Source organism: Fringilla coelebs, assembly GCF_963513975.1.
Source record: "Fringilla coelebs genome assembly, chromosome: 2".
Lineage (NCBI taxonomy): Eukaryota > Metazoa > Chordata > Aves > Passeriformes > Fringillidae > Fringilla > Fringilla coelebs.
Genome location: NC_140029.1, coordinates 100826203 through 100841252, shown reverse-complemented (window position 1 = coordinate 100841252; position 15050 = coordinate 100826203). Strand labels below are relative to the sequence as shown.

General features: G+C 35.4%; 1 protein-coding gene across 4 annotated transcripts in view; it reads left to right on the top strand.

Moving 5' to 3' along the window:
• Window positions 1-15050, top strand: part of TBC1D23 (TBC1 domain family member 23) — a 31490-nt gene that overhangs the window by 7001 nt on the left and 9439 nt on the right. For all 4 annotated transcript variants that reach the window (XM_084225857.1, XM_084225858.1, XM_084225855.1 and 1 more), the window contains 12 exons: window positions 100-205; window positions 2089-2293; window positions 3591-3714; window positions 5845-5969; window positions 6083-6126; window positions 7009-7112; window positions 7880-8002; window positions 8947-9039; window positions 11618-11788; window positions 12003-12045; window positions 12810-12916; window positions 13566-13708. In XM_084225857.1, the coding sequence (XP_084081983.1) occupies window positions 100-205; window positions 2089-2293; window positions 3591-3714; window positions 5845-5969; window positions 6083-6126; window positions 7009-7112; window positions 7880-8002; window positions 8947-9039; window positions 11618-11788; window positions 12003-12045; window positions 12810-12916; window positions 13566-13708 (1388 nt within the window). The remainder of the gene's footprint in view (window positions 1-99; window positions 206-2088; window positions 2294-3590; window positions 3715-5844; window positions 5970-6082; window positions 6127-7008; window positions 7113-7879; window positions 8003-8946; window positions 9040-11617; window positions 11789-12002; window positions 12046-12809; window positions 12917-13565; window positions 13709-15050) is intronic.

The window sequence follows — 15050 nt, the reverse complement described above, 5'->3', positions numbered from 1 at the left end:
TTTTTTTTTTTTTTTTTTTTTTTAATTACTGAGTTCAGTAATTGAACAACTGCAAAAAGACACTACAGTATTTAGAGGGCTTTCTATTTTTATTTTCAGATTGCACTTAATGTTGTAGGAAAGGGGGACAGCCTAGCATCCTGGGATGGCTCCTTAGACCTACCTGAGCAAAGTATAATTCATAAGGATTGCCAAGACCTAATTGGTAAGTTCTGTTACATTTTGATCATCCCTTTGAAAGCTTCTGTATCCTCAGTTTTCTTAAGACTTTATTTTAATTAAATGATCTGAATGATGTTTACATTTTGGAGGAAGATGAAAGAGCAGATAAAAATCAGTAAGAAAACAATAGTATTTTACCTGTACACAGACTCTGGGAGGGTGACATCATGGGAGTTTAAAGTATTAGCTTGTAAATGATAGTTTGCATAGTCAGAAAAAATGGTAATTGTTTTCCAAGCCCCATCTTTTAAAGCAGATATTCTTTATTTAGTGTCCTTCAAGTTTTTATTTGTGGAGGGTCTGGTTCTTAATCTGAAAACCTATTGTAGCACGAAAATGCATATAGCATTTGAGAGAAGAAATATATTCAACATTTTGGGCTTCAAAAACTGCTTTAAAGAAAGATACTTTTTAATAGCATTTCCAGCAAAAAATGAAAGGCTGTGTTTGTTCAAGCAAGGTGCTGCCAGGACAAGGGAAATAATAATCTAGTATGTTTGCAAAGAGCTGCCACAGGATCTGCTTGGCAGCTCATCACAGAACTGGTAAAACCCCTGACATGATGCAACAGCATTGGTATCAATGATCACTTGATGGAATCAATGCTGACTCATAAATCATGATGCATCTCACATCTTCAATAAGAGAATCTTCTATTTTATTACCTATCATTTTATTTATTCTTGTGCAGTTGAAAGTTAGGGCAGAGGATGGAGTTGGTGCATGCATACATACCTGCCATTTCTGAAAAGCAGTTTAACACTTTCTAGCCCTAAAATCTAGTAGGAGTTATTTTCCTTCTCTCTGTGCTCTAAAGGAAAGAGATGAGGGTGGAATTTCCACTCTCTTTTTAAATCACAGTCTCTCTTCAGGAAGATGCAAAATCTTCTGATTATCTTCATAAAATACAAAAGCGCTTCAGTGTCTGATAGTTCTCTTTTTGTATTTATTGGCAAATATTTTGTGACATGTAAGGATTTAATCAAATGTAAAGTTACTTCAGAAAGAAGATTACATGGAGACTTCAATTTTTTGTTGGATTAAATGTCTCTATTTCAATCTTTTAGCAAAGGAAGTCGTCTCCAAATTTTAAGTATATTTTCAGTTGGCATGTGAGTTTTATGTACTGTTTCATTTTTGAGAGATAGAGAAAAGGAATGCCAAACATTGACTGGCTTGTCAATATTCTTTATGGGAAAGTATTAAAGACTTTTGTAATAAAGAAACAGTCATGAGAGTCATGGTCTTCTTGTAACTGAGGGAGAAAGGTGTTTCCTAGAAATTTAATGCCACTATGTTAATGTAGTGTGTACAGGTCTCTTTCCCCCATCCTGGACATAAAAAAAATGTGATTTATAAGTTAATGCTAAAATTTAAGTCTGTAAGCCTAGCTGATCCCAAACTTCTGATTTAGATAAATTTACATGTCAGTCAGATTTTGAGGAATTGAAGGTATGCATTGTGGGTTGATCTGTGTTGAAATTCAAATGAATTTGTTGTAGAGTCAAGCCTGAGTTGTGTGCTGAGCACATCAAATAGGAGTAGAAGAAGAGCATTCTCTGCATTGAAAGAATCTACCTCTTTCTTTTGTATAGATCCGGGAAACCCCAAACTTCTTTCATCCTGTTATTGTGTTATTTAAATGATATTTAAATGTCTTATTCTACTGGGTTTATAAAATCGTTTGTATTCTGATACCTTTTTTAAAGCCTTTCTGTAAGAATTTATTCCAAATCACCAGCTTTTTGTTTGTCTGGTTTTGTTTTCTCCTATCACTCCCTGTTGGTGCAATTGAGCTATGAAATAATCTCATCCGATTTCTCTGAAAAGCCTTTAACCCAGTTTGTATTACTGTGCCTATTTCAGACCAGTTGTCAGTGCCAGAAGAAGAGAAGTCAGTATTAACTTTGGATATTGAGTCTATTATTACTTTTTATTGTAAATCACGCAATGTTAAATACAGTTCTTGCCTTGGCTGGATACATCTGCTCAAACCTCTGGTGCACCTTCATTTGCCCCGCAGTGATTTGTACAACTGCTTCTATGCTATCATGAATAAATTCATTCCAAGGTAAAACTCTTCCTGTTCCATAAGTACTGTTGTTATTGGCAGTAGAAGTATTCTCTGAAAGATATGCATGTTGGTTTTGGCTAGAGTAGCACTGTTCCTAGCCGTGTTGTCAGATTCTTTCATATGATCATAAATTTCAATACCTCTTGGTTTGAAATCCAGGAGATGATTGGTTGGGTTTAAGATACAAAGAGTTAGCTGGCTGATGTGACTGATCTAGATTTAGTATGCCTTTTAAAGGGCTATCCTTTGCAATATTAAAACCATTTTTTTATTAACTAATTCACCTAGGTTATGTGAAAGTGTTTTTTTGTTGCCTTTCTTAGCATTTTTTATATCTAAAATACTTCTATCCCTTCAGAAACAGTAATTCATAAGCACTAATGAAGTCTCAAAATCTCTTTAGAAGTAGTTAAATATTTTCCTTATGTTCTTTTGAGTTGAGACTGATTTTTTTTTTTAAGTTGTTAGATATTTTTAATGACAAATACTAACTTTGAGCTTTTCATGCTGTTATGTAGGTGCTCTCACTAAAGTCAGTTTTTATGAGTGTTGGAGTACCATGACGCTTCAGCAAGGCTGGATAGTCTGTAATTAAAGATCTTAGTCTGATTGCCTGGAGAGGAGATTCCAGCCTGGCTGATGGATATGTGCCCAAAATATGAAAAATGTATGTTTGCTGTAGTAGCAGGAAGCAAGCATTTATCAGTCCTGTCACTTGACTCAGCTTGTGTCCCTTTCTGCTCTGAAACACTCTTGGGCTCTGTGAGCTGTTTGGGGGTAGTGGTGATATGGCCACGTAACCCTTGTGCTTACAGCTGCAGGAGGCTTGCAGAGTATCTGCTGTTTGAGCTTCTCTGTAGGGAATCTAAGTGGAGTTTCAATGAGATGTAGACTGTTTCCTGGTTTTTTTCTCCTCACTGGGAGAATGAAAGCCATAGAAAGGCAATTTACAGTAGATCAGTGAATCTCTGCTGCATTGGTACCATGCAAGACTTGTTTTGAGATTTAAATCTGTTTTAAATACTTCTGTATTTTATAATCTGTGAGGCAGTATTTCATTCTGCTGCCTAATTTAGTGGGGCTTTCAGTGTTTGTGGATATTTTTGTTGGTTTGATTTGGTTGGTTGGTTGGTTTTTTGACTCTTTGAGGCAAGTTGACTTCATGATCAGTCCCTGTGAATTAAAAGAGCAGTGTACAGGAAATTACACCATCACAGATACTAAAGAGTTACTACTGTAAGTCTGAAAACTGCAATATTACAGGGGAGTTTATTGTTTTCATTGCTATTTTTAGGGATTGTTTTATGAAGGGAAGACCCTTTCATCTATTTAGACTGTTGCTTCAGTACCATGAGCCTGAACTCTGCTCCTTTCTTGATACCAAGAAGATGACTCCGGATTCATATGCACTCAACTGGGTAATAAAGTGAAAGTAGGGAAACATAATGAAAAATAAATTTTTGTTAAAATTTAAGTACATGTTGTCAGTTTATGGAAGAGTAGTACAAGCAATTAGAACTGAATATATTAAAATAAATTGCATGTTTTAATATAGTGTGGGCTTTTTTTCTTTAGTGTTTTGCATGAGGGATGAGGTCTTGTTAATGTCACATTTTTATTGTACTGGGTCAGTCCTTATTGAGCCACTGATACTAGGAGCTTCTTGGAGTAAGGAAGAATGAGAGCAGCTGATGTAGTCAAAAAGCAAAAAGCTAGTTTTGATTGTGGGCAGCTGTATGTTGTAGATATGGGTAACATCACTCTAACAGGTCTTTTAAAGCTGAAGAAGGAATTGTTTTGGAAACCTCCCTGCTAAGGCACATATGTTAGAATTTAGGCACATATATTTTACAACTTTTGAAGCATTAGTCATTCCCTCTTCAAAACTACCTCCGATTATGCATAGTTACAAAGATTCTCACCTTAATAAATTTTTATAGATTTTGTGTAGCAGGACTACAACAAAATTTTTGTATCGAGGCTACTTAGTATACGCAATTCACAATCATGATACTGTGCTTGCACAGGCAAAGACTGTAATTTAATAGAGAAGGCTTTGACCCAGGAACTTTTCTAGGTTCTTTCATACTCATTGGCAATGTAAAATTTTTTTTCATTGTGAATTTTCAGTTAAAGAAGTGAAAGTGAATGAATTATTAAACTGTGAGGTCTGTCTTTGGGTTTTTTTTTTGTTTGTTCTTTTTTAAGGCTGCTGCCAATTTTAGTATAAAAATGTGTCTAGGAAAAATTTTTGCATTCTCAAAAGCTGCCTTTTGCCAGTCTCATGAGCCTTCAAAAGAGAAATCACGTCTTTTTTTTTTCACTCAATTTCCATTTTTTAATAGAATTTTCCTTAGTACATACAAAATTCTTTGAAGTTGTTTCTTTGAATTTTGAAACCTAATTAGAAAAAGAATCTTCTCTCTGAAAGGTGGTAGTGAAGTAAGCTGGTGTAGCTGCCAGTCCTCAACACCATGCTTCTTGGTGTACAATTTTAGGAAAAAATCTTAAGTTTCATTTTATATAATGATATTACAGTAAAATTCTCTGTTTCTTCTGTGAACAATCTGTCTATATAGGTGTATCACTAATACTTAGAAGTATATAAACAACATACTGAGACCTGCCATTGTCATCTTGTTCATGGATGTTTTGTCTGCAGTTGCATTTGAGCCAGAATTGAATAGATCTGTCTTTTGCTATAAAACTATACTAAGAAGTGTTGAAATACTCCATGATAGTGTTTTAAAACAGATACCTTTTGAAAGCTATAGCTGTGTTGATAAATTTGTGAATGTATGTGGAATTGTGTGCATCAGCAAGTACAGTAAGACCCCAGTGAAGTCAGGTGGTATGCATTTGAGTTAGGTGTGATTGTAAATATGGCATGTATAGTAAGAAGTTCCTATCTTTTATCTGCTTTGAACTTTGTATATCAGAGAGGATGTATTTTCAAGTAGGAGCATGGGAACAGCAAAGACTTTCTTAAATGGTAATGAAAATTTTCTGATGCTTGCAAATGTTTAATTACTCAATCATAAAGCATCATAATATAATGCTAAGTAAGTGATGTTGTCAAACTAATGTGCAACCATGTTCAATTAGCCCAATTCTGCTGTGGAAAATAAAAATAATTATGTTTGCAGGATCCTTTCAAAGCCCTCATTGCTATGCTGTTTGAGTAAATATATTCTCTTATGATTGTCTTGTTGGTATAATTGGTATTTAGCAGTGGCTGTGAGCTAAACAGTACTCCAGCTTGATTGTGTTATCTGTGGTTGAATTTGCAAGGCTGGCAGTGTACAGCCAACTTTGCCTTCACAATAGTCATATTTATTCAAAGATAATCTGTAGTGTTGTGCACGGTTTCCATAAAAATTGGTTTAGAGGTTAGAACCGTCCTTCAGTACATTGTGCAAAGGTAGGCTTTATCATAATTTTGTTGGGTTTATTTTCTTTTAGATACCTTGTATCTCTGTTAAAAATGTATTCCTGATAAGATTGTTCCTGGTAATTGCTTTTTCTCACATTATTTTCCAAACTTTTAGCTTGGAAGCCTCTTCTCGTACTACTGTTCAGTTGAAGTTACTCAGGCAATATGGGATGGATACCTACAACAAGCAGATCCATTCTTTATTTATTTCTTAATGTTGATCATCCTTGTCAATGCAAAGTAAGTGTATAGTTAATTCTTTGGGACGTTCTTTGCTGATACTGTTTTAATCCAGGTTTGTTTCATTTTGGTTTTACTGACTTAATCTATGCCTGTGACTTTACTGTTTTCAGAGACGTTATCTTAGCACAAGAATCAGATAAAGAAGAAATGATAAGTAAGTACTTTTCTTACATAGCTGCTAGTGAAATATTCACTATGTACTGTAATCCCCATTTATTACTATATTTTGTTGCTAAAGAGCTAGGTTGTCAATTTCCGTGTGATTTTTCTCATTTTTTAATCCCTTCGCACACTAATTCTTACTTTTGCTGCCCTGTCATTGAGCTTTTTTCCTTATTCCTTTTAGTGCTCCCACACCTAGTTCTGTACTTCAGTTTGAGGTACTGGAAACAACCACCAGAAACTGATCTTTCTAAGCCCAAAGCAACAGCTGGCAAATCCTTCTTTAAATCTACTGCACTTGTTGCATTTTCTGGATTGTCTTCGTGCGCACTTCATTTGAGCCTAATTCATTCTTTTTATAGAAAATGCATTAAATTTCAGTGGAAAATTTAAATAACTCTTGCCTTTGTATTTTTTTTACACACATAATATAATGTCATTAATAATCTCTAGTAGTTCAAAATGAGAGTGCTTGGAATTTTATGTCTTTGCCATATAGTGCAGAACTACACCCCTGGGTTATCCTGTACAGAGACCAGTGCTACTGATTAAATACTCATTTTAAAGGATTCTCATGGTCAGAGCTCTTTAAAAGTAGCTGACTTAGAACTGAAAGCTAAAACTATACAGGAGTAAGAATGTGGTAAAAAATAATTTGCATAGAAGGTTTGAACATCTAGCAAAAAGTATAAGTTTTCCATGGATAAGGAGTACTTCCTGTATCTTCACTTTTCATCTGGGGAATGGATCAATATTCATGTTAGTCAATACACTAGATTGTTACACCTTATTAAAAATAAGTTCTTTTATGATGTGTGTTGTTTGATTTCTTTGTCTGAAATAGTGTTGCATTTATGTTGTTTGTCTGTCTCAGAATTCTTAGAAACATCACCAGCCAATCTCGATTTAGAGGATATAGAAGATCTCTTCTCTTTGGCACAATATTACTGTAGCAAAACTCCAGCTTCTTTCAGGAAGGTAGTAACAGCAATTTTGAAATTCTCTTCTTTTTGGCGAGTGTTTAAGCTCTTACTGACAGTAACTTTGAATATTTCATTGCAATATTCTTTTTTTAAACATTTTTTCATGTTGTTACTCTGGTGGCATTTACTGTTAGGATCTTTGAAAGATAAAGTTAACTGATACATGAGAGAAACTTCCTTGCAATATTCTCACTTCATGACTGATAACCTCATTTTCCAAATGAGGCTCTTGTAAGAACTGATGAAGATAAATTTCATATTGACACAATTGCATTGTAGTATACTGCACAGCAGTGCTAGCTGTATAACAAAGAAGAAAAAGTCTCTTACTATAGATAAATCTATTATCACCTGCACTGTTTTTGCAGCTCTTCCTTAGTCATGTATCTGACTAGGTGAATGAATGAAATAAAAGTATTTGGTAGCCATTGCCTTCAGCTTGTATGTACTTCCTCTGATGTGTGTAGACAGATATGGAGGTTTTCTTGTGGGGAAAAAACAAAACAAACAACTAAAAAACAAATACCAGAGGCACTTCATCATGTTGGCATGGTCAAAGTGGTGAACAAGCATGGTTGTAATGGAAGTGCAGACCTTGCATGATTTTTCAGAAAGAATTTCAGTTGATCAAAAGTTTCATTACTATGTGGACGGCATACGCATGCGTGGAACTTGATGTTTGCCACAGATAGAGTTTTATTTTAAACTTTCACATATAAAGACAATGGCTTCACCTAATCTTTTTTTTCCTTGCCTTATTAGGACAACCACAGTCTTTTTGGCAGCAGCTTGCTGGGCCTCAAAGATGATGACACAGACTTGAGCCAGGCTCTCTGTCTAGCAGTTTCTGTGTCTGAGATTCTGCAAGCAAATCAGCAACAAGGAGTCAGTATACTGAATTAACCTTCCCCCCCAGTTTTATAGAAAAAGGAAAGACTCAATCACTAATCACTAGTTTTAAATGCTGACAGGACAAATGAGTATTTGCTATTTCAGGAAAAATATTTTTTGCCTTCAAGTTGTCTGTCTTGTAAATGATCTGCTGTCTTCAATGCATTTGTGCTGTAGCAAGGAGCATAGGGGAGCTTAAGACAGATGATTTGAATTTGAGGAGTGTGAGCTGAAAGTAGTATCTCGCTAATTTGAATTCCTTTCCAAATGAAGCTGCTATAGAGGAAAATTTAAAACTCACTACTCAGTGCCTTTGGGAAGAACACTGTTAAGGAATATCTGTCTTTTGTCAATGAAAGGTTTAAATGAAAAAAGAAAATTGATTGAACTTGCTTCAGTAGAAGTTAATTGGAGATGTAGATGCAGGGACTTCACTAGAAATATTTTAATATGGATCATAATGTAGTTAGATTGCAGTCTTTCTTATTGACTACTGACTTCTTGTTGCAGTTTCCAGGCCCCAGTTTTGTCATGTATAGTTTAGGTTTTTCACTTGACCATATAAAGTTAAGCATCTGTTTATATCCTGTCCAAATTGGTGGGACATAAACCCATCCTTATGTGCGGTGCTGATTAGTAGTGGACTCTTGGATTGTCTCATACCCACTATGTTTCCTCTCAGTAGAAATTATATAATTGCACTTGGATGACTTTCCCACGCACAAGCTGATGTATTAATGGAAAGCTGATACTAGAATACTACTGGTGGTCTGGTAACTGTAGACAAAGTTCAGATTAATCAAATGAAGTAAGATTTTTTTTTTTTAATAGCTCCTAGCCCCTCTGAGCAGTTCCTGTAGTATTTGAGTTAGTGTTAGAATGTAATTGAATTCTGCCAATAATTATGCCATTTTGAAGTTTAAAAATTTCTCTTTCAGGAAGGAGTGAGATTCTTTGTAGTGGATTGTCGTCCTGCAGAGCAATACAATGCTGGGCATTTATCAACAGCATTTCATTTAGACTCAGATTTGGTTTGTATGCTTTTTGTTTCTTTACTGGTATTTGAATCCTAACTGAGATAGAAAGGGAGAGATATGCCTGCCTTGAAAAATGAAGTATTCTTAATTTGGGCTTCAGTCTGTGGACTGCAGGGTCTAGCTATGTGATGACAAGACTTTAAAAACTAGCTTCTCCAAAGGAGATGTAACCATCATTTTACTGAGTTCTAACCATCATTTTACTGAGACGTTTAGTCCTTAATGACATTAGAATTTGGGATTCCAGACTTCGTGTTCTTTGGTTAGGGATGGAAACCCATACAGACTAAAGACTATACATTGCTTGGAGGAGAAATCTCTTTTTAATACCCTGATTTCCAGTGAAAGGTGTAATTAATTTTTAAAAAGAGTACTTTTTTTCTTTGTCTCTTTTTCTTGCCACAGCCAATCTTATTAAGCCTGCTTTTATAGGGCATATATATTGAAAAGAATTTGGTTATTTCTTTAAAATTTTTGCTGTACAATATGAAAGAGAAAGTGCATTGATTTTGACACATAGATATGCTGTGAATTAATAACTTCAATAAAGATTTTGTACTTTCTATTTGAATCTGAATTCCTAATTGAACATTCAGTCATATTTTTCTCTCCCCTTTTTTCCCCCCAAAATCACTTCCATTTCAGCAGTGTATTCATCACTTCTGGATTGGCCCTCAACTATTTTACTTTAAGCAGTCTGTGGAAGCTGAATGGAACTATTTAATTGGAAATACGTCATAAAAGACTTTTATACCTTAATTAAGTTCAATCCTGCATCTAATGTCTTTACCTCTCTAATTAAAATGATGCATTATTCAGTATTATAGGCACATGTGTAAATATAATATTAAATGTAATTGCATAGGAGAAAAAAGGAGGCTGAAGGGCAATCTTAGTCCTTTCTGTAACTATCTGAAGGAGGTTGTAGCAAGATGGGTGTCAGTTTCTTCTCCCAAGTAATGAGCTGTAGGACAAGAGGAAGTAGCTTCATGTTGCACCAGAGGAAGTTTAGGTTGGATATTAGGAAAAATTTCTTCCCCAAAAGGGTTGTCAAGCATTGGAATGGGCTGCCCAGGGAAGGGATTGAGTCACCATCCCTGGAGGTATTTATTACTTGCAAACGTGGCACTTGGGGATGTGGCTTAACAGTGGAGAGTTAGCAGTGTGAGGTTTGTGGTTGGAGTCAATGACAAAGGTCTTTTCCAACCTAAACGGTTCTTTAATTGTGTGTTTTTTAACCTGGACCAAAAATCATTTAGAAAAAAACTTTCTCTAAGTCCTGTGTGGGTGTTCTGCTAGTCTTAATTGAATGTCTTATTCAGTGTAGTAGAAATAAGCATTTAAAATTATTAAGTAGTACAAATAGCTGATAGTAAATGAAAAAGGAGTCCATGAAAACAAGTCTTAAATTAGATATGATTAGTTCATGCGTATTTAAATTGTATATTGGAATTAATGGTCTTTCATGAACCATGGTGGATAGATGTCACCAGGTTCATCCTTTATTATAAAAGTCAATGCTATGAAAATATTATAGGGAAAAACCTTTGTGATAAAAAGTCATTAATCGAATTTCAGTGCATTTTATATTCCTGTATGTGCAAAGTATGCAAAAATTATTGTAAGGAGAGACAATGGGGAGAGAAAGCACTTTGGAATCCATCTCATTTATAGTTAGAGGAAGTAGTGAGATTTAGGACCTGTGTAATAAAGCAACAGCCTTTATCTCTAGGAAAACCCCAGTTAAAATTCAGCCTTACTTACTGATGGTTAGGTTGTGTACTTTTGACTTTGTCCTTCATCATTTGATCCACTGTACAGACAAAATTATGAGAATCCCTTCTGGCCCCTCCCTGCTCCCCTCAGTCCAGTTACAGATCAAAATTCTCTTTTGAGTTTCAATAAGTACCTTCCCCACAAACACTGGTTAAAATTCTAGCTGTATTGAGAAAGTCCTTGTTTCTCCAGCTCTTTCATGTGGAGCTCATGTTTTTGCATGCATAGTAGCCCTTCATGTGTTCCAGCTTTACCTTTTGAGAGTACAAAGAATCACAGATACCTCCTTTATTCTCAATTGTAATTTCTTTTCCCAAATCTTGATAAGTAAATGAGAAAAAGCTTAGTGGAGAGGTAACAAGAGGAAGACTTTACTAGCATCTAGAAATTCTAGGTAGTTTAAAGGGTTTCAACTCTCCAAAGTTTGGATATGTTGTGCCCAAGCATGTGTAAATATGGAAACCAGTCCCACTGCTGTGTTACCAAATCAGTGCAACATGGAAGTTGCAAAGACTTGTTCCACTATTACTTGATGCCTTCAGAAGTAAACTAACAAATGTTAGCTGTGTTTCTTTCCTGGGGAGAGCAAGTGGGGTGAGGAAGTAAAGGACCATTCACAGTGTTCTTTATGTAATGTGAGGTCTCAGTCAGGTTCTGTGTGTGTGACTTGCACAGTGCTAAGGTTGTTTTGCTTGTGCTCAAGGAATTGTAACCATTCTCAAAGTTTATCTCCTTTCACAACTCATCTTACAATATCTTGGTGTCAAACAGCATTTTTTGTTTGTTCGTTCCACAGATGCTTCAAAACCCATCAGAATTTGCACAGTCTGTAAAATCCCTGTTAGAAGCACAAAAACAATCTATTGAGTCTGGCTCCATAGCTGGTGGGGAGCATCTCTGCTTCATGGGAAGTGGCAGGGAAGAAGAAGATATGTACATGAACATGGTGTTAGCACATTTCTTACAGGTACTATTAAATTGATTTAACAGCTGGAGTAAAGGGTGTCTTCATGTCATTGATGGTAAACGGCAAAACATTTTCTCCTTAAAATCTGAACTGGTTTTCACATTACTTGAATTTACAGTTTTTAGTAAACAAACTAACCCCTGTTTCATTACCATACTTTCCAAACTCATTCCACAGGTTTTTGCTCTGATCAGAATTATCTTTTCTGTTGCAGAAAAATAAGGAGTACGTAAGCATTGCCAAAGGAGGCTTTATGGGTAAGCTTATTAATAATAAAATTTTACTTGAAAAATCCTGATATCTTAACACTGTTGGTATTTCTGAGACTTTTGCTGAAGACCATCTAAATGAATAGCAACTAGGTCTCATTTGTCAGATTTTTGTTTTGTGTAAGTAAACACTGTGCACTTACACATTTGTGGTAAACTCTTAGGGCTTTCCCAGATTTCTGAGTGGTGAAAAATTAATGCAGAAATTGGAGAAATTCCTTCTTCCAGCTTGTCATTCTTGATGTTTTAGCCACTGTAGATGGCAGATTCATATGAAGACCCAACTTCATAATTACTATTAACTGCTGTTATGATTCCTTAAATCAGGAGTTCATAATTGATAAGTTGATGTTGCTGGAAATAATCAGGCTCTACAACAGTGGAGAGATCTGTGCTACGATATGACATTAATAACAATACAATAGAGGCATTATTAATCAATATGTGTGGTATTGTAAGAGCTTTCTTCAAGATCAAAGCAGTGACTTATTTTAATTGCTGCTGTATTCTAAATGTTTACTAAAATAATTAGTATATTAGGTAAATAAATAGGCATTAGATAATTAAATTTTCTTAACGCCTTTGTACTACTGAAAGAAAAGACAAGGATTATTATAGTGACCTCAGTATTTATCTATTTTGTTGAATTGTGGGGAAAAAAATGTTACTGATTGGTCTCGGATATATACAATATTTTCATCAACAGACTAAGTACAGTGTAATTCTGAATGTTTTTATTGGCCTTTTAACAGCCCTCCAACAGCACTTAGCAGATATCAATGTGGAAGGACCAGAAAATGGGTATGGCCACTGGATTGCTAGTACCTCAGGCTCAAGAAATAGCATAAGCTCTGTTGATGTAAGTGAAATTTTAGTGTAAGTGTTACAGTGGGACGGGAGCCCTGTGTCATGTGTTTTTTCTTCGCATTCCTCATTCTTTTCCATAAAATGCATTATTGCAAGTTATGACTGTTTTCACTTGTGTGTTTAGTTTCAAACTATGATCACAGTCTAGTTGTAGGTGACCTAAACATTTTTATCCTCTTGAGGGGAAGAGTTTTTAGGTAAGAACTTGCTGTAGTCATTCTCCAGCAGAATATATGTAATAGACGACTCTTTCCCTGGCTCTTACTCATTCTGGGAATGAGTTACTATCAAGTGGCATACAATTTCATGGCAAAGCTCAAAATTGTATCTTTTCTACAGATGTGTAGAATTTAGCTTTTAATTTAGATGCAATGTATCACTAATAGGATTCCTTTGCCTAGATGTCCATAGCAGAGTGCTCAGTAATATAGTTTGTCAAGCTTGCTTTATGGGATGATATTTTCCTCAATATCATTGCTGTTATTAGATAGAATTCTAAAGAATTCAGTTGTGTAATTGAGGTTCTACTGAGTACCACAAAGTAAATTGCTCTTTTGTAGTCTGTTTCCTTTTTAATAAATTCATTGAGATGAAATAACATACTTTTATATGATTAATCCTGAGAGGAGTTACTTTTTCAGGGTGATTCTCCTAATGGTTCAGGTGATGGAAAAGGAGTGAAATCCCTAGTGAATAAAATGACAGTTGCTTTGAAGACTAAATCTGTGAATGTGAAAGAGAAAGTTATCAGTTTTATTGAAAATACATCTACTCCAGTGGACAGGTGCGTCATTTATATCTCACTGTGCATTAGCTGGGAGAAGTGACTTCCTAGTTCATGTTGCTGTTTGTAAGTGTGAAAACTGGGCTAATTAGGAAAAAGTTGTCTCCCATATTCAGTTTTTTAATTTTCTACCCCTACCCTTCTCACAATTTTATCATGACCCAGGGAACCTACTATGCTCCTTAGTATTGGAAAGCCAGTCCCTGTTGCCGTGAATGTTTATCTAGAATTTGTCACTTAATTTCACTTCTTATAGTGTCTCAATATTGTGTTTAGTCTGAAAGTGAGCAATGATTTCACTTTTATTTCCATTCCTCCCCATCCTGACTCTAATGCAATAGATGAATGACAGTGGGATTCCGGATAGGTTCTTTTGGTTGGCTTGTTTTGTTCTGTTTTGGTTTTTTTCACTTCTGCATCTTGGCAAACTGAGTTTACCTCTTTTAAAGATCTTGATTTTTTTCAAGTCCTTATGTAAAGCTGCTTTTCAAAGTCAGAATCGACACTTTTTTGGTTTTTGTATCTTCAGGTACAGCAAGGAATGAGAATGTGCAGGTAGACTGAAGAACACTTTCAAATTTGGAAGTGATCATTCCAAATGATTATCTTAACTAAACACAAGAATAACAGCATTCATCTGTCAGAGCTTTAAATGAAACCCTTGTTGTAGTTCTTTAAATTCCAGCCTTTGAAGATGTATGTTGAATACCAAGACACTGGTATTCAGGAATCTCAGAAACCTAGCATTTCTTTGATAGCAGTATTTAAAATACATGCCAAATGATGAGTAATTTTTGAAAGTCTTGTACCTCAGGTCATTCCTTCTTTCTGTGTTGGAAAATGTTTTTCTAAAGTACTATTATTACTTTTATTTCACCCTTAGAGGCAAAAAAAAACTTAAATAATGTTTGGTACCTTTTGCTTTGTGAGGAATTAAACTGAATGAATGTGAAGATTTAAACTGAAAGAGTGTAAATTAAGATTAGATATTAGGAAGAAATTCTTTACAGGGTGGTGAGGCCCTGGCACAGGTTGCCCAGGGAAGCTGTGGCTGCCCCATCCCTGGCAATGCTCAAGGCCAGGCTGGATGGAGATTTAAGCAATGTGGTGTGGTGTAAGGTATCCCTGTGCAGGGCAGGGAGTGGAACAAGTTGGTCTTTAGAGTCTCTTCCAACCCAGGCCATTCTGTGAAATCAGGTAATGCTTACATGTACACCACAGGTAGCATATGAAATGCATCTTTTAGTAGATTTTTTTGCAAGTATTTCTTTACCTCGTGTCCAGCTTTCATGAAGCCTTGTTTTTATTTACAAGCATCCTCCTTGAAGAAGATACATTGCCA